The sequence below is a fragment of the Triticum aestivum genome, chromosome 5B (assembly GCF_018294505.1).
Source record: "Triticum aestivum cultivar Chinese Spring chromosome 5B, IWGSC CS RefSeq v2.1, whole genome shotgun sequence".
Classification (NCBI taxonomy): Eukaryota; Viridiplantae; Streptophyta; class Magnoliopsida; order Poales; family Poaceae; genus Triticum; species Triticum aestivum.
This window is the reverse complement of record NC_057807.1, coordinates 399,434,381-399,451,995: the sequence shown is the minus strand read 5'-3', so window position 1 is coordinate 399,451,995 and position 17,615 is coordinate 399,434,381. Positions and strand designations below refer to the sequence as shown.

The window sequence follows — 17,615 nt, the reverse complement described above, 5'->3', positions numbered from 1 at the left end:
TCGCTCCGCTCATTTATGAGGCTTCCTCGCGGAAGCGCTGGAAGGTGCGGGAGGCCCTCAAGGAGAGCGCGTGGATTCTCAAAATCAGGCCACCTACACCGGCCTCCATTGAGCATGTTTCACAATTCTTCACCCTATGGACGCTGCTCCAAGAGGTCCACCTTGATGAGCTTGCCGACGATGACATCCTTTGGAAGCACACGGCTTCCGGGAACTACTCCGCGGCCTCCGCGTACAGGGCGCAGTTTTTGGGCTTGGTCCTCTCCCCCATGGACCAAATGGTTTGGAAGGTTTGGGCCCCTCCGAAAGTCAAGTTCTTTGCTTGGCTCGCGCTTCAAGATAGGATCTGGACTGCAGACAGATTGCAGAGGCGAGGCTGGCCAAACTGTGGCCCTTGTCCCTTGTGCGGAGGGGTGCAGGAATGCGGTCCCCATCTATTCTTCAGATGCCGCTTCACCCTCATGCTCTAGAACATGGTGATTCAGAAGCTCTGCATCCACAACGTGAACACGTCCGCATGGCACTTGTACAACTCCATCAAGGAATGGTGGGCGAGTTTGAGCGCCGAGGGCACCGCCAACCGAAAAGCGAAGGCTTCGATAACCATGTTGGTTTCATGGGTGATCTGGAATGAGCGTAATGCAAGGGTGTTTAGACACAAGAGTGCCCCTCCGCGTGTCTTGCTAAACAATGTGATCGAAGAGTCCAACCTTTAGGTTAAAGCCGGGGCGAAAAATTTAGGGTCTTTCTTATTGCGAGAGTAATTGCCATGCCGTTTCTTGGCACTGTGTTGTAACAAACTCTTTCTCCTCCTCATTTAATATATGATGCAAATCTTTTGCCTCCGTTTCAAAAAAAAAACGGAGAGGGGTGGAGCCAGAAGTGCCCTTTTTGCATCAAGGGCTAGCTCCATTCCTTTCATGCTAATTTAGTTAGCTGGTGGTGGTACTTCCAAGGCGGCGTCTGGCAGTTTCTTCTTGAAGTTGAGCTGAGCTTGTTTCCTGGGCTTCGTAGGGTGTAAGAAAAACCAGCCAGAGAGGTCATTTTAGCTGATGGGCAGTGTGTGGGTGCCAGTGGCATACACAGGGATGTGAGCAATTGCAAAGTGTTCCTGTACCAACCTGGTTTGGTTTGCTTGTTGGTGGAGATGACTGAAGACTTCCACTGATTGTACGCTTGTTTCTCCATCTTCTTGTGCCTTTTGTGGGTTGGTAGCTGAAATTGCAGGGATCAGGCAGCAGTCACAACAAGGATATTGAAAGAAAAAAATGCGTAGAACAACGAACTGCAAACTATGTGACAAAAACCAGTGTCCACATGTGCGGCAAACGAGAAGCTATAACCTAAAAAAAAACAATATTACTAGCTGCAAGTCTATGTTGCATATTATGCAGATACATTTCATTTGATCTCACTTCATTAGTGCCTTCTGATTGATCAGTTACCAAACACTAGTAGTTTTACGTCATGAATTTCACAACTAACAATTAAAGTAATACTTGAAAAGCAACTCATATTAAGCAGGCTCATACATCTAGCTCATCATCATTGTCATCCCCCGATGATTCATCGGAATGATCGCTGTCATCCTCATGTTTCCTTTTGCTAGGCAAAACATCCAGCAGTTCTGCATCAACAATTGCAAATTACAAGCTGTTGCAATAAATGGCAATCACCCAGCCCACAAACTTTTAGGATATCATGTATGAAGAATGATTGCGTCGATGTTAGAGCATGTGTGGATACTTCTATTTCCTTTGATGGAGGTTGGGTCTTTCTTCTCCTTGGCTATCCCAAAAACATCAAAACAAATGTCTCCCGTAGATGTCAAAACCTGCAGCCAGCACAAACAACAGTCAAAACAGGATAATGAAACGGCACCAATCTAAACATGTATATAAGATGCAGGAATGCACAACTGTATGCAAAGATATGACAATTCAAGTCCATTACCGTTGTAAATTCAGAGCTAGATGTACCACACAGGTCAATTAGCTTCAGTTTGTCAACTTTGAGCTGCAGGGGAATTGAGGAAAGATCAAGTACTAGAAGCAACAAATCATTTATACGCTTCCAACGAGCATGCAAAGTGAACCATTTTACTGATTCTGTTGTCACCTTATGCCTCTTTGCACATAAATAGAACGCTGCTGCAGTAAACACCTGCCGACCAAAGTCTGTGCTTGAGCGCCGAGGAGGAGGCAATGCAGCCAAGAAACGCTCCTTGTACCTGAAGCATACAATGTTACCATCAGTGCGTCATTCAACGCTTTGAGCATCCAAAACTTTGCATCCCAGGCCAATTACATAACCAGACATCAACGGCAAGTTAGCCTTGCAACACAACAGAACTACCAAAGGGAGCAGACTTACAGCACCAATCCCTTCTGCACAAAAGGTATCAGCCTGACACAGCCAAACTGGATGCCCAATTCACGCACATCCAATGTCGTCCTACGAGAAGAAACCGCTCCATTCATCAATACCCGTTACTTGCAAGTGAAACAGAAATGCAATGTGGCATACTTGACGCCAAGGCCATTTTGCAGTGCGTTGAACGATCTGATGTATGCCTTCTCCGACATCCCACTCATCCGCACCGCCTCTGACCGATCAAATATCACCTGAAACCTGCTCAATTATCAGACAAAACAGACGGGTCAGGCATGCCTTAAACAGCCGACAGGGACCTCCAAATGGGCAATCCGTCGAGCACTTAGAGAGCAAGCAAAACTCACTTGGTCGCGGTGATCTCGAGGCAGATGATGGCCTTGCACACCTCCCCCTGCGCGAAACCAGCATCAGAGACACGTGCAACAGAGAGGTCGAGGGAGAGGAGGTGATTCGAGGGGCGGTGCAGGATGCTCACGATGCCGAGGACGGAGGAGTCGAAGTTGATGTCGCAGAGGCGTCGGAGCTCGGCGGCCTTGCGCACGACGGGGCGGGAGCCGGAGAGGCCGAGGCGGGCGGCGATCGCCGACATGTCCATAGCCGCCGGCGGTGGGTTGGTGGCGGGAATTGGCGCGGAGCGGGGGCGGGGGCGGGCCGGCGGGAGGCGGAGACGGTTTCGGCATTGGAGTGAAGAAATAGTGGCGATCTGGTTGGTTTTCGGATTGTTTTGGCGGGGAAGGGAGATGACGCGCGCTGGGAATATGGTATTTCTCACGGGTATTGGACGCTCGCTGCGTCCAATAGCGCGCTGACGCACAGGGGCGCTGCGATTGGGCCAGCCCACTTCAACGCAGAGCTGGAGTACGAATCGAACTCGTGACTCCCAAATAGTTGTTGACGAGCGCTGCTAGCCACTACAGCTAACAGGTATACTAGTTTCAAACGGCACCACAAACGTTTTAAGAAGTGAGTGTAACGGCATATTCACTGTAGTTGTTTGCTGTACCCCAAACATTTTATGGAATGACGAACATTTTTCCGTAGAATGCAAACATTTTTTAAATACCCCAAACATATTTTGAATTTGCGAACAAATTTTAGAAACACGAACTTTTTTGAATGCAAACATTATATCAATTTGTGAACAAATTTTAAATGTATGAACTTGTTTTCAATTTTTATGAACAAAATTTTGAAACGAGAACAGTCTTTGAAATTCTTGAACATTTTTTTGAATTTTTTGAACAAAATTAAAAAATAAAAACAGTTTCTTATATATTTCTTTTGAACGTATTTAAAAAAAATAAGCGAACAACTTTTGAATATCTGAACTTTTTTGAAGTTTGAACATTTTTTCATTTCTGAACAAAAACTGAGAAGAGGAACATTTTGTGAAAATTGGAAGAAATTTTAGAAAATGCGAACATTTTTTGAAAAGGAAAAAACGTGAAAAATTAAAAGGAAAAAGTAAAATAAATAGAAAAGAAAAGAAAAGAAGAAGTGAAAAGCAAAAAAAAATAAAGAAGGAAAAAAGCGAAAAAAGACGAAAGGAAATAGCACAGGAAAAACCGGGTTCAGGGTTCCCAAAACCGCGGCCGCACTGTGTAAACTGTAAGTGGGCCAGCCCATGTCTCATGGCTCGCATCCATTCCTGTGCCAAACCCCAACAATTCGCGGCAGCGAGTGGCAAATAGGGTTTTCCATTTCTCACGGCTACGCCCTCCGGTGTCGCGGCTGGTGGGGCCAATGGGTGGGTGGTCTCAGCTAAAGAAAAAGGGTGGGTGGGCTTGGTTGCTGGGTTGGGCTATGCTCGGGTGGGCTGGTGAGTGGTCTGATTACTTGAGGAGTGCATCTAGTATTTGTGGGCTGAATCCTATTTGGCGCCCTTTGCGCCCGATACGGGTCTTTCCACAAACGGGCACACACCCTCACGCCCTTCGCTACTAATGGGCCGGCCCATATCAATGTTCGCTGTATGTTTTTATAGCGCAAAAAAGATCGGGGAAGGAGAATCCAACCCGAGACCTCCCGCTTAGTGAGACGATGCAACAACCACCGCACCACCTAGCCAGTTGTGATAACTTCCATCTTTTCTATCCTTTCTTCTTTCATCTTACCTTTTTCCATTTCTTTTTTCTCTTTTCTCAAATTTTCTTTTTTCATATCAAGAAATTTTCTTTCTTCACTTTTTGTTTCATGAAAAATGGATGAACTTTTTGTTTACAAATTCAATGAACTTTTTCCATAATCAATGACCCTTTTTCAAATTCGATGAACTTTTTTCAAATCTCCCAAACCGTTTTTCAACTCCGATGAACTTTTTTTCAAATTTTGATGAACTTTTTTTCATTCAGTGAACTTTTTTTCAAATTCGGTGAACTTTTTCCAAATCCGATGAACTTTTTTCAACTTTCATGAAGTTTTTTTCAAATTCGTTGAGCTTTTTCAATTTTGTGTTCAAATTTGATCAACTTTTTTTAGAATTGATGAACTTTTTCTCAAATTTGTGAACTGTTTTTTAAATTTGTTTTTTCTTCATATCCATGTATTTTTCAGTTTTGTGAACGAAGGGACAAACAGGAAAAAAAATAACAACAAACGAAATGAAACATGCTCAGAGGGAAGGAGCGAGCGAGCGAAGAAGGGAAGGAGCGTGCTAGCTGGGCTTGCCCATGCGAGGCTGCTGCGTGAGTGCCCGCTAAGCGAACGGGCACCAAAGGCGCCAAAGAGGAGGTCTCTATTTGTGGGGACCACCGCGTACCGAGCATGTACGTGGCTAGGCCCCCTCCAGTTAGGGTTTGTCTCCTCTCGGCGGCGGCGATCCTGATCGCGCCACCGTAGAGACCGTTCTACCCTCACCTCTTCCCCCGTCGGCGCCGCTCGGCGGGCGTAGGAGGCCAGTTAGGGTTACCCTGCCCACAGATCAACTGTTTCTCGGGCAAGAGATCAATGGATGGGACTGCTTCAGGGTCGGGCACGTCGGCCTCCGACCTAGAAGCGATGATGGAGGAGCTTGGACTGAAAGAGGACGATCTCGAGGATGTAGTGGTGGAAGATGACGAGCTGCCAGCGGAGGCGACACGATGGATGGCCATTGCTCGGGTTCACACCGAGAAAAGCTATATCCAGTACTGGTTCTACCGGGGTATGAAAGTTGCTTGGGATCTAGCGAAGGAAGTCAAGATCAAACCGCTTGAAGAGAATCTGTACACCATGCAATTTGGTTGCTTGGGTGATTGGGAACGGGTCATGGAGGAGGGACCCTGGGCCTTCAAAGGTAAAGCGGTGGTGTTAGCACATTATGATGGCTTCACTAAGCCGTCCACGATAGAGCTTAATAAAATTGATATATGGATCCAGATCCATGATTTCTCAGAAGGCTATTTCCGCAAGATCAAGGCCCTGTCGTTGACAGTCGGCGAGTTCATCTATGCCGAGCCAAAGTCACAGGATTTTGAAGGTAATTTTGTTCATGTCAGGGTAAGGATTGATGTTACCAAACCGCTGAAGAATGCTGTATCGCTGGTGATCAAGAAGAAGGAGGTTGTTCAGCGAGTAATTTTCATAGTGAAGTACGAGCGGCTCCCTGATTGGTGTGCAGTCTGCGGATACTTGGGGGCATCTTTTCAAGGAGTGTGGGGACAGAGTACACCCTCCAAAAGCACTAGTTTTCAAAGATTTGAGGGCGACATGGTTCAGGGGTCTGGGAAGAGGCCCGGGGGAAGGTAAAACTCAAGCGGGAGGCAGCAACACAAGGGGAGGCCGAGGGAGAGGCCGTCAGGCAGGTGGCCGGGGCCGAGGACAAGCTGACCAGAGCAGCTTTGACGGCGAGGAAGAGCATGATACTGGCTCCAATGGAGTGGACATCACTATGAGGGAGGCAGATGGAAACAGAAAAAGAGGGGCACTAGCTGATCAAAAAACTAACTTGACGCAAGTGGCGCCCAAAGAGAAGACAGATAAACTTATGCTACTGCCAGGCCCAGTTGTTCCTCCGAGTCCTTCATCAGTACAGGAGCCAAAAAGGAACAAACTGAAAGTGCGTTATGTCGACTAGAGGGGGGTGAATAGGCGATTTTTATGAATTCTTCACTGAGGAATTTTCCGGTGAGGAAATTCCTTAGCGAAGAACTAGTAGCAGCGGAATAAGTACTCAGAAGTAAGCATAACAGAATACAAGCATGGTCATCATGATGAAATGAAGACTAGTACAGAGTACAAAAAGCATAATCACAGGATAACACAAGATGAAGACAAATAGACTGAAGAAATTGAACTGAGGAAATTGAGAAAGTCTTCAGTCAAAGTCTTCAAACACAGATATGAGCAAACACTCAACACAGTAATGAGGAAATGAAAGGGTTGAGGAAATAGAACCAGTAGGTTGGTAAGACAATGATTTGGTAGACCAGTTCCAACTGCTGTCTCAGTTGTACGTCTGGTTGGAGCGGTTGAGTATTTAAACTCGAGGACACACAGTCCCAGACACCCAGTCGCTGAGCACGCAGCTCAGGACACCCAGTCCTCACCGTATTCTCCTTGAACTAAGGTCACGCAGACCTCGTCCAATCACTCGTGGTAAGTCTTCAGGCGACTTCCAAACCTTCACAGACTTGGTCACTCGGTGATCCACAATTCTTCTTGGATGCTCTAGACCTTGACGCCTAACCGTCTGGAAGAAGCACAGTCTTCAAAGGTAACAAGCATCAGATCCACGCAGGATCAATCTCTTAAGTGATGCTCAATCACTTTGGGTTTGTAGGTGTTTGGGTTTGGGGTTTTTCCTCACTTGATGATTTTCGCTCAAAGTCCTCGGAGGATGGGTTGCTCTCAAATGACAAGTGTCAAGTTCTCTCGGAGCAGCCAACCAGCTAGTGGTTGTAGGGGGCGGCTATTTATAGCCTAGGGAGCAGCCCGACATGATAAGACATAAATGCCCCTCAATGATATGACCGTTAGGTGGATAAGATATTTTAGGACAGCTGGCGCGCAGCACAGCAACGGTCGGAAATTTGACTCTCAAATTCCTCAGGGCTATCATGTTCCTCACTGTGTAGGTAATTCGCACTGGCGAATTCCTAACTCCTCAGTCAGAACAAATTCATCAGCGACCAGAAGAACTTCGTCTCTGTCACTAAAGAAAGTGACTGAACTGTATGAGATTTCCAAAGGCTTCACTCGAAGGGATTGGTAGGTGTAGGATTTTGAGTTGAGCATCACATGGAAATTTTTCCTTAGTATTTCCTCGACCCCCTTTAATAGTACGGTGTTTCCTATGACTCAAGAAGGAGAAAATGAAACTACGAAAACAAAAGTCTTCAGGCTTCATGTTCCACAAATGAATACCAAGTCTTCAAGGTCACACCAATTTCTTCACTTCCAAAGTCTTCAGAAAGTCTTCAGTTGAAGAACTTCATTTTTAGGGATCAACTTTCTCTGTAAATATAAAACTCCTCATAGACTTATAGACCTGTGTACACTCACAAACGCATTAGTCCCTTAACCTATAAGTCTTCAATACACCAAAATCACTAAGGGGCACTAGATGCACTTACAATCTCCCCCTTTTTGGTGATTGATGACAACATAGGTTAAGTTTTCAACGGGGATAAACATATGAAGTGTATACACTGATATTGAGGAATTTGATTGCAAGATATAGAAGAACTCCCCCTGAAGATGTGCATAGTGAGGAATTTGCTTTTGAGGCAATGCACATTTGAAGAGTTGAATCATGGAGATCTCCCCCTATATCTTGTAATTCATACACGCATTTGATATATAATATGAAGAATTTGAAATGCATGATGAAATATGGTGCCTGATGAGATTCAGCATGCATGCAATGTCATTAACGAGGAATAAGCATGCAGAGCATAATGCAACAAAAGTATCAGTGCACCATCGGGTTTGAGATTACAACTCGATCCAAATAAAAGTTTCAGAAGAACGAGAGTTGTAACTTAAAAAATGCCCTTAATATAGACCCGCTTGAAGACTAACTCAGATTTCTCCCCCTTTGTCATCAAATGACCAAAAGGATTGAAACTGAGGACTAACGCCCCTGAAGAATTTCAAGTCGATGGAGGAGCGCCAGCGTTGTCGGGGTTGTTTGTTGAAGCAGGGCCTGCCGTAGTGTCGTCCAAATCTTCATACTCATCAGTGTCACGCGATGAAGAATAAGAGCTGGCCACCAAGGAAGGAACTTTGACCTTCTTGAATTTCTTCGGTGGAGGTGCAGACCAGTCAAATTCTTCCTTCAGACCCATATTCTTCATATCTGCAGCACTGTAGACATGAGAGAGAACAGCCCAGGTACGGTTGAAGGTTTCATGGAGGTAGTATTGGTTTTTCTTCACTGCATTGTGTGTTGAGGTCATGTTGTGAAGAATTGAACCAAACTGACACTTGACCCATTTATGATTGCGATCAACCTTCTGATGAAGACTGAGGAGTAACTCACGGTTAGTCATCACCCTGGGTGTTGTGGCTTGAGGATTTTGCTTGGCTGTGGTATTTGCGGCAGAGTCATATGTGGTGGAATCGTCATTGGTAGAGTAAGATGCAGCCTTGCGAAATTGACCATCCAATGGACGAATGCCTTCATCGATCACAGCAGCGGCCTTGCCTTTATCATCAGCTGATGAAACTGTCCGTTTGAGGACTTCAATGGGAGGCAAGTAGCTACCGTGGTTCAGAGTGTCAGCTTTGTAATTCAGTGAAGATCTTGCCCTGATGAATCTCATAATCCAAGGAGCATAGGGCTTCAGCTCGAATGGTGACATAGCAATATTGGCCAGAGTCCTCATGAAGAAATCATGGAAGTTGACGGGAACGCCATGAATGATGTTGAAAAGCATATTCTTCATGATGCCAACGACTTCTTCATCATTTGAGTCGTGGCCTTTGATAGGACTCATTGTCTTCGTCAGAATTCGATAGACAGTCCGAGGCACATAGAGTAATTCCTTGACGAGAAATTTGGTTCGTGGGGCCTGCCTTGGCTTCAAAGGCTTTATCAGCACTTGCATATAGTAATTTGAAAGTTCTGGTTCATTGTAGATACAACGAGCATCATCAAGTGGAGGACTGAGTGGTAGAGCACGAAGCAATTCAGTTGTTGGTGCCTTGTAGTGAGTATTTTCAGACATCCAGTCTAATACCCATGTGTTCACGTCTTCAGCGTCTCCGGTGATGTGCAGAGTTGCATAGAATTGAAAAATGAGTTCTTCATTCCAGTCACAGATATCAATGCAGAAATTCAGAAGTCCTGCGTCGTGAAGAACACTGAGGACTGGCTCAAAGCCGGGCAGAGACTCCATGTCCACATGAGGAATATGTGCATGATCGAAGACTTTGTCTTTGTTGAAGAATACTGAGGAATAGAAATTGGCTTGGCTGGCAGTCCAGAAACGCCTCTTCCTTATGCGAGCAGAATCATATGGATTATAGTCAGTGAAGAATACGTGCTCGGCAAAGAAATCTTCAGCCTTGAACTTCTGTTTGCTTGAGAACGGATTCTTTTGCTTTGGCAGAGGGGTGTCTGTGAGTTGCATCACCACCTCAGGAATCGCGAGCTCAGGTTCTTCAGGCTGAGGAATTTCTTGTTCCTCAACAGGTGCAGTCTGAGGATCAGCAGCAGCAGGTTCATCAGCACTAGTGGCTGGAATTTCTTCATGCACAGAGAGAGTGGGTTGAGTTTCTTCAGAGCCCATTTGAACTGTTGGTGCAGGGGACTGAGGAATCTGTTGGATCGGGGTGAAGAGAGGAGTATTGGGATGCTGACTTTCCCAAAAGTCATCATTCATCACAGGTGTGGTGCACCCTATATCCACATCTTCATCTTCAATTTCCTCAACACCAGCCTCTTCAGCTGTGAACTGAGGCATAGGTGAGGAAATGACTGGCGTTGAAGGGATTGCGTCCACTTCAACTTCTTCATCAATCTGCTCTGACGAAGCAGCAGAATGATGTTCTTCATCAGATCCGATTAGGATCTCATAGTCTTCTCCAAAAGGAACAAGGTCCTTTGATGGCATGGAGGAAATCGGAACAACATCAATTGGATTTTCGAGTGAGCTGGTCATTGGCTTCATTTTCTTCGCAGCCGAAGAATTTGACACGGCAGATGCCTTCCTTTTCTTCACTGCAGCTCGCTCTGCAGCCTTGGTCTTCTTCACATCAAAGGCAGATGGAAGAATTGGAGTTGGTGTTGGCGCAGGAGGAGCTGAGGAATCTGGTTGAATTTGTTCAGGCGCAACTGATGCAGTTGCCCTGACTTGTTCAGTTTCTTCAGGCGCACCACTAGTGGATGCCCTGGCAATTTCTTCAGCGGCAGGAATGGGATCATCAGCCCTGGAACTGGCATTTTCATCAGCAGCCTGAACTTCATCAGCGGTGCTGGCATGTTCTTCAGTTGGCTGAGCTGAGGTTCCAGCCTGAGGAATTTCATGTTGCATTGGGGCAGCAACATTGGTGAATTTCTTCGTCAGGTTGACGAATCTGACTTTGGCTCCTTGCCAATCAGCGTAGTAGGCATCAAAGTTTTTGTTGAGGTCTTGAATTTCAGTCTGGACCTTGAGAAGTTCCTCAGGTGTCACTCTGACAACGTTTTTCTTCAGGAACTTCTCCTTTCTGTATTGAGCTTTCTTAATCTCTCTTGCCTTTTCAAAATTCCATTTCTCTTCAGTGATGAAATGGGTCAACATATGACTTTGTCCAGGGGTCAGATGAAAATCAGGCATTGGGGTGTTTGGATCCTTGTGCCAGAGATCAATATAATCGAGGATTTTCCTCGGATCCAACAACAGTGGCACAGATGTGCCTTTGGCTCTAGCGGCCCTTTCTTGGCGATCTCTAATGATTTCCGCAAGTTCATCATCAGAAGCTTCATCATCAGAAGGCACATGGAATGCGACCTGTTTCTTCTTTGGACTTGGCTGAGGACCTCGTCTAGCTATTGCTTTGGTCTTCAGCAGAGTCGGCCAGATGATGAAATTGGTGCAGCTGAGGAACTTGCTGAAACACCAGAGGCAATCGAGAAACCATCAGTCCTTTGACATGTAGCCAGATGCACAGGAGCTGAGGACTTTGAAGGAGCTGTTGAGGACTTTGGTGGAGCTGTAGCAGTGTGAGGAATTTGCCGTGAGGGCGCTGCTGAGGAACTTGGCCGTGAGGGCGCTGATGGTGAAGCACTTGGCTTACGAGCAGGCTTCTTTGGCATGGATTTCCTCGGTTTGACTGAGGCCTCAGTAGCAGTAGCAGTGGCAGAATCCTCATTGAATTTCTTCACTGCCTCATTGGCTTGTCTTGCCAATTTAGCTTGGCGCTTAGCCCATTCTTCAGGAAAGTCCTCACCACGTTTGATGCTTGTGGGGTCAGCTACTTGGCCAGGTGCCAATGGAGCTCTTGGGCATGGAGGATTGAGGGTGAATTTCTTCATGTACTTTGGAGTCACATATCTATATTCCCTCCATTCCCTTGCCCATCTCCATTCAATCTTCTGAATGCGCACCTTGCGCTGATTTTTGTTTTCTTTGCCAAATTTTGCTTCATCAGGTGTGCAATAGTTAGCATAAATTTCCTCAGGGATTTCAAACGCAGTCATAACCTCAGGTTTCTTTCCTCCTTTCTACGGCTTCTTACCGTCTGCCATATTCTTCAGTTGAGGAATCTGAACAATTGAGTTCTCTGAAGAAGTATGCAGTTTTTCTTCGAGGAACGCTGCAAATGAGTTAAGTTGATGAGAACCTAGTGATTCAGCAGCAGACATGAGTACCTGTGAACAGAGTACAGGTGCGAGGAATTCGGAGAGGTCATATGCGTTCTGAGAAGGTTTTTTGAAAAGAACAAGTTTTGAGGAATTTGACCAGATGAACCTTGAGGAATTTCACTAAGCGTTCTTGTCTTAGGTTCCAGAGTTGTACAGATCGAAGATCCACACAATTAGGGAATCTTGAAGAAAATGATTGCTTAGAGAAACAGTTCAAGATCATATGATGTGTGTGGTGTTCATATGTGTGAAGATTTGAAGAATAAACACCTTTGAAGATTTTCAGGAAAGCTTGAGAATCAAAGCGAGTAATAAAAGTAACTTTTAATTACCTGAAGTGAAGAACACGATGAACTGAGAAGAACAGATGGGAAGTTCATCAGGTTAGATCTTCCTTGCCCTAACTCGGCGGAGGAAGACAGCTACGACGGTGGCGGAGTGAAGATTTCCGCGGTCGGCGTGAGTACGACGGCGACGAGGTCGAGGCAGCGAAGCTCTTCCTCACCGGCGACGATGGAGTAGCGGCGGCACTAGGGTTTGAGGAGCTCGAGCAGGAGAGAGAGGTCGATCGGAGTAAATGAAGTGAGGAAGGGGAGAGGGGTATTTATAGACACGGTGAAAAACTGTTCGCCCGAAGATTTGGGACGAATGTGCCCTTGCCCTTTCTCCTTCACGCGACATGTGTCACCCACGTACTGTGTAGTGGAGATCGTGTACGATCGTGGGTGAATAGAATAATGCATAGTGGGATGCGGAACAGTTTGAGCGGCAAAACCGAAAATTTTGGATAAGATTTGTTTTAAAGTTTCGTTCGCAATTTCTTCAGCTGACAAGGACACAGTGAAGATTTTGAACGAGTTTCAAATAGAACGCACATGAAGAATTTGTGAATAGATTGGGTTGAGTATAGCATAGAGGGGGAAGGGTCCAATCACATTCACTTAGCAGAAAAAGCAACTTGAAGAAATAGCTATAAGTGAATGTCGTAGAGGACATAAACTCATATATATATATATATAGCCAATGAAGAAAAACGAAGGAAACGGTGAAGATTTTGCAAAGTTGAAGAATTTGAGAAACTGAAGAATTTCAAAATTGAGGAAAAACTCAATTGAAGATTTTCAACTTTTTGTGGTGGCGTGACCCACCGTATAAGAATGATGATTTCAGACACCGCGTACAATTGTCGTAGGACTCTGAGAATCAAATTCTTCATTAATTTCTTCACACTTAGAGTGTTATTCTTCATTGATTGAAGAAAAATGTTTCTTCATGTGTTGCACATCTAAGTCATCAATTTTGCATAAGTGTTAGGATGTGGGTCCTTTTCAAAGAACATTCGAAGATTCTAAGATATTTAGCTCACACCGTAACTTGCTAAATCTCTTCTCATCCAAGGGCTTAGTGAAGATATCAGCTAGCTGTTCTTCAGTCTTCACGTGCTCGATGGAGATGTCGCCCTTCAACACATGATCATGAAGAAAATGATGACGAATCTGAATGTGCTTTGTCTTCAAGTGCTGAACTGGGTTGTGAGCAATCTTGATGGCACTCTCATTGTCACAGAGGAGAGGCACATTCTTCATGTTGACGCCATAGTCCTTGAGTGTTTGCTTCATCCAAAGCAGTTGAGCACAGCAAGAGCCAGCAACAATGTATTCAGCTTCCGCAGTAGACAGTGATACGCAGTTCTGTTTCTTCGAGGACCAACAGACCAAAGATCGTCCGAGGAAATGACAAGTGCCAGAAGTTGACTTGCGGTCCACACGATCACCAGCATAGTCAGAGTCATAATATCCAATGAGATCAAAAGCAGAGCCCTTGGGATACCATAATCCTAGTGTTGGTGTGTGAGCTAGATATTGAAGAATATGCTTCACAGCCTTATGGTGTGATTCCTTCGGTGCAGCTTGAAATCGGGCACACATGCAAACACTGAGCATTATATCTGGCCTAGATGCACATAAGTACAATAAAGAACCAATCATGGAGCGGTATACCTTGTGATCAAAGTTAATACCATTTTCATCAGTGCATAGATGGCCTTTTGTGGGCATAGGAATTTTGACGCCTTTGCAATCTTGCATGCCGAATTTCCTCAGTACATCTTTGAGGTATTTCTCCTGAGATATGAATATGCCATTGCGCTGTTGACGAATTTGAAGACCTAAGAAGAATTTCAACTCTCCCATCATAGACATTTGATATTCTTCACTCATCATATAGGAAAATTCATCACTACAATGTTGGTCAGTACAGCCAAAGATAATATCATCAACATATATTTGGCACACAAAAAGTTCACCATCATAAGATTTAGTAAAGAGAGTAGGGTCGAGTGAACCGGGTGTGAAGCCATTCTTCACGAAGAATTCCTTCAATGTATCATACCACGCCCGAGGGGCTTGCTTGAGGCCATAGAGGGCCTTATTAAGTCTGAAGACTTTGTCAGGATTCTTTGGATCTTCAAAACCTGGGGGTTGAGCAACATATACTTCTTCCTCAAGCTTACCATTGAGGAATGCACTTTTCACATCCATTTGATATAAGATGATATCATGATGATTAGCATAAGCAAGTAATATGCGAATAGCCTCAAGTCTAGCAACAGGTGCAAAAGTTTCATCGAAATCAATTCCTTCAACCTGTGTGTAGCCTTGAGCTACCAGTCGTGCCTTATTCCTTACCACACGGCCATTTTCATCTTGCTTGTCGCGGTAGATCCACTTTGTGCCAATGATATTATGCTTGCGAGGATCTGGATGTTTGACCAGTTCCCAGACATTGTTGAGCTCGAACTGATGTAATTCTTCTTGCATAGCCTGAATCCACTTCGGTTCCAAAAATGCTTCATCTACCTTAGTGGGCTCTGTGATAGAGACAAAAGCATAGTGCCCACAAAAGTTAGATAAATGTGAAGCTTTTGAGCGTGTGAGAGGACCTGGCGCTTCAATGTCATCGATGATCTTGTCAACTTGTACTTCTTTTGCAACGCGAGGATGAGCTGGTTGTCGTCGAGGTATTTGATCATTTTCCTCAGCACCATTGTCTTCAGCATTATCTTCAGGTGCGTCAGCTCGACGTTCTTCGCGTACTGGAATGAATTCTTCAGCAAATTCTTCAGTAGGAATGACATCCTCAGTTGCCTTGAACTTGATAGAATCCTCAGGTGCTGGTTCATCTAACACAGAAGGTAGGTGCTCTCTTTGCGAGCCATTAGTTTCATCGAACCGCACATCTACAGTTTCAACAATCTTGTGAAGAGCGATGTTGAAGACTCTGTAGGTGTGCGAGTCCTTTCCGTAACCAAGCATAAAACCTTCATGTGCTTTCGGTGCAAATTTAGAATTGTGGTGAGGATCTCTAATCCAACATTTAGCACCGAAGACTTTGAAATAACTCACATTGGGTTTCTTGTCAGTGAGGAGTTCATAGGCCGTCTTCTTGAAGAATTTGTGAAGATATACTCTGTTGATGATGTGGCACGCAGTATCAATTGCATCAATCCAAAAACGATGAGGCGTTTTGTATTCATTAAGCATAGTGCGAGCCATCTCAACAAGAGTTCTGTTCTTGCGCTCCACGACGCCATTTTGCTGAGGAGTATAAGGAGCAGATAACTCATGAGTAATACCAAGTTCATCAAGATAGTCATCAAGACCGGAATTCTTGAACTCAGTTCCATTGTCACTTCTGATGTGCTTGATCTTCACACCAAAGTTGGTTGAAGCCCTCGAGGAAAATCGTTTGAAGACTTCCTGCACTTCATGTTTGTAAGTAACAATGTGTACCCATGTATATCGAGAGTAATCATCAACAATGACAAAACCATATAGAGATGCAACATTAGAGAATGCTGAATAATGATTAGGTCCAAAGAGGTCCATGTGAAGCAATTCGAATGGACGAGTAGTGGTCATGATAGTCTTTGCTGGATGCTTGGCCTTGGTCATTTTTCCAGCTTCACAGGCTCCGCATAAGTGATCCTTGAGGAATTTGACATTCTCAATGCCAATGACGTGCTTCTTCTTCGCAAGTGTGTGCAAATTCCTCATGCCTACGTGACCAAGTCGTCGATGCCATAGCCAGCCTTCTGAAGCTTTTGCAAGTAGACACACGGCTGGTTGTGGTCCTGTAGAGAAATCAACAATATACAAATCTCCTCTCCTAAAGCCTTCGAAGACTTTGGAATTGTCAGCTTCCATAATCACAACACAACGATACTTGCCAAAGACAACAACCATATCAAGATCACAAAGCATTGAGACTGACATGAGGTTGTATCCTAAGGACTCAACAAGCATGACTTTGTCCATGTGTTTATCCTTAGAGATCGCAACCTTACCAAGACCCAATACCTGACTTTTGCCTTTGTCAGCAAAGATGATATGCTTCAGATGTGACGGTGATAAGGGAGCATCCATCAAAAGATTCTTGTCACCAGTCATGTGATTTGTACATCCACTATCGAGGACCCATTCAGTGGTTTTGGGTTGATCATCCTGCAGATGAATTAGTGTAACTTACAATCTCATATGCTTCATCAGTGAAGAATATGATATCAAGTTCATCAGATGAATTTCATCAAGTGGTAAACAGATATAGCAGTAGGAGGACGTGTGAAATGAAAGTTCATTTCATCATGGTTAGCCTGCGTCCTTTCAGGCAATTTTGTCAGGTCCCCAGCAAATTCTTCAGACGTTAAGGCACGTCTGGAGACCTGACCCTGCATAAGAGATTAGTTCTTTTTCTTCACCACCCACATCTGAAGGGGTGGCAAAGAGTTCATCACTCTGCGAGCACCATACGAGAATGGTGGCATAGAAGCCAAACCATTTCGTTTCACATAAGAGGGGTTAGGGTAAGCATATGAATAAGCAGAGAAATTCTTCGAGGACTTATGAACATAATGATTTGAAGAATAATGTGCATATTCGTAGCCCTTAGCTCTACCCTGCGAAACAGAGTTGTTAGCACGATGATAATCATATGAGGACTTTGATCCATTTGAGGAATTTGATCCATATGAGGACTTGGATCCATATGAAGAATTAGGTCCATATGAAGAGTTTGTTCTGGGGTTCCTATTCTTCACAGGTGGTGTCATGAGGACATTCACCTGAAGACTTTCAACATAACTTTTGGGAACCCAGATTTTCTTCATAGGGGAACCGTTCCTGCAGTTAGTCCCAACATATCTAGCAAATACTTCACCATTCTGATTTTTGAACAGTTTATAGTTGGAGTCAAATGACTCATCAGAAGAATGAGGAGATTCACATGTAAAGCCAGATAACTTGGATGGATCAACTGGAGGTCCCTTTGCAGCAACCCATGAGGTTTTGGGGTACTGCTCAGGCTTCCAATATGTTCCATCAACATTAAGTTTCCTCTCAAAGGCAATACCCTCTTTCCTAGGGTTTCTGTTGAGGATCTGCTTTTTGAGCACATC

At 44.7% G+C, this 17,615-nt stretch overlaps 1 protein-coding gene across 4 annotated transcripts; it reads right to left on the bottom strand.

Moving 5' to 3' along the window:
* Nucleotides 1-624: 624 nt before the first annotated feature.
* LOC123116220 (origin of replication complex subunit 6) lies at nucleotides 625-3,042 on the bottom strand. 4 transcript variants are annotated; one of them, XM_044537209.1, is made up of 10 exons: nucleotides 2,870-3,042; nucleotides 2,739-2,785; nucleotides 2,527-2,631; nucleotides 2,374-2,454; nucleotides 2,119-2,230; nucleotides 1,954-2,016; nucleotides 1,747-1,834; nucleotides 1,533-1,627; nucleotides 1,122-1,215; nucleotides 628-1,017 (listed from the first exon to the last, which is right to left on the bottom strand). In XM_044537209.1, exons 1-10 carry the CDS (start codon nucleotides 2,987-2,989, stop codon nucleotides 929-931), a joined length of 894 nt encoding a protein of 297 aa, XP_044393144.1. In that variant the 5' UTR covers nucleotides 2,990-3,042; the 3' UTR covers nucleotides 628-928. The 4 variants fall into 4 exon arrangements, with proteins under 4 accessions (XP_044393141.1, XP_044393144.1, XP_044393143.1 ...); XM_044537208.1 differs by having other exon boundaries at nucleotides 630-1,001; XM_044537206.1 differs by having other exon boundaries at nucleotides 625-1,001; nucleotides 2,739-3,042.
* Between the last annotated feature and the right edge of the window lie 14,573 nt (nucleotides 3,043-17,615).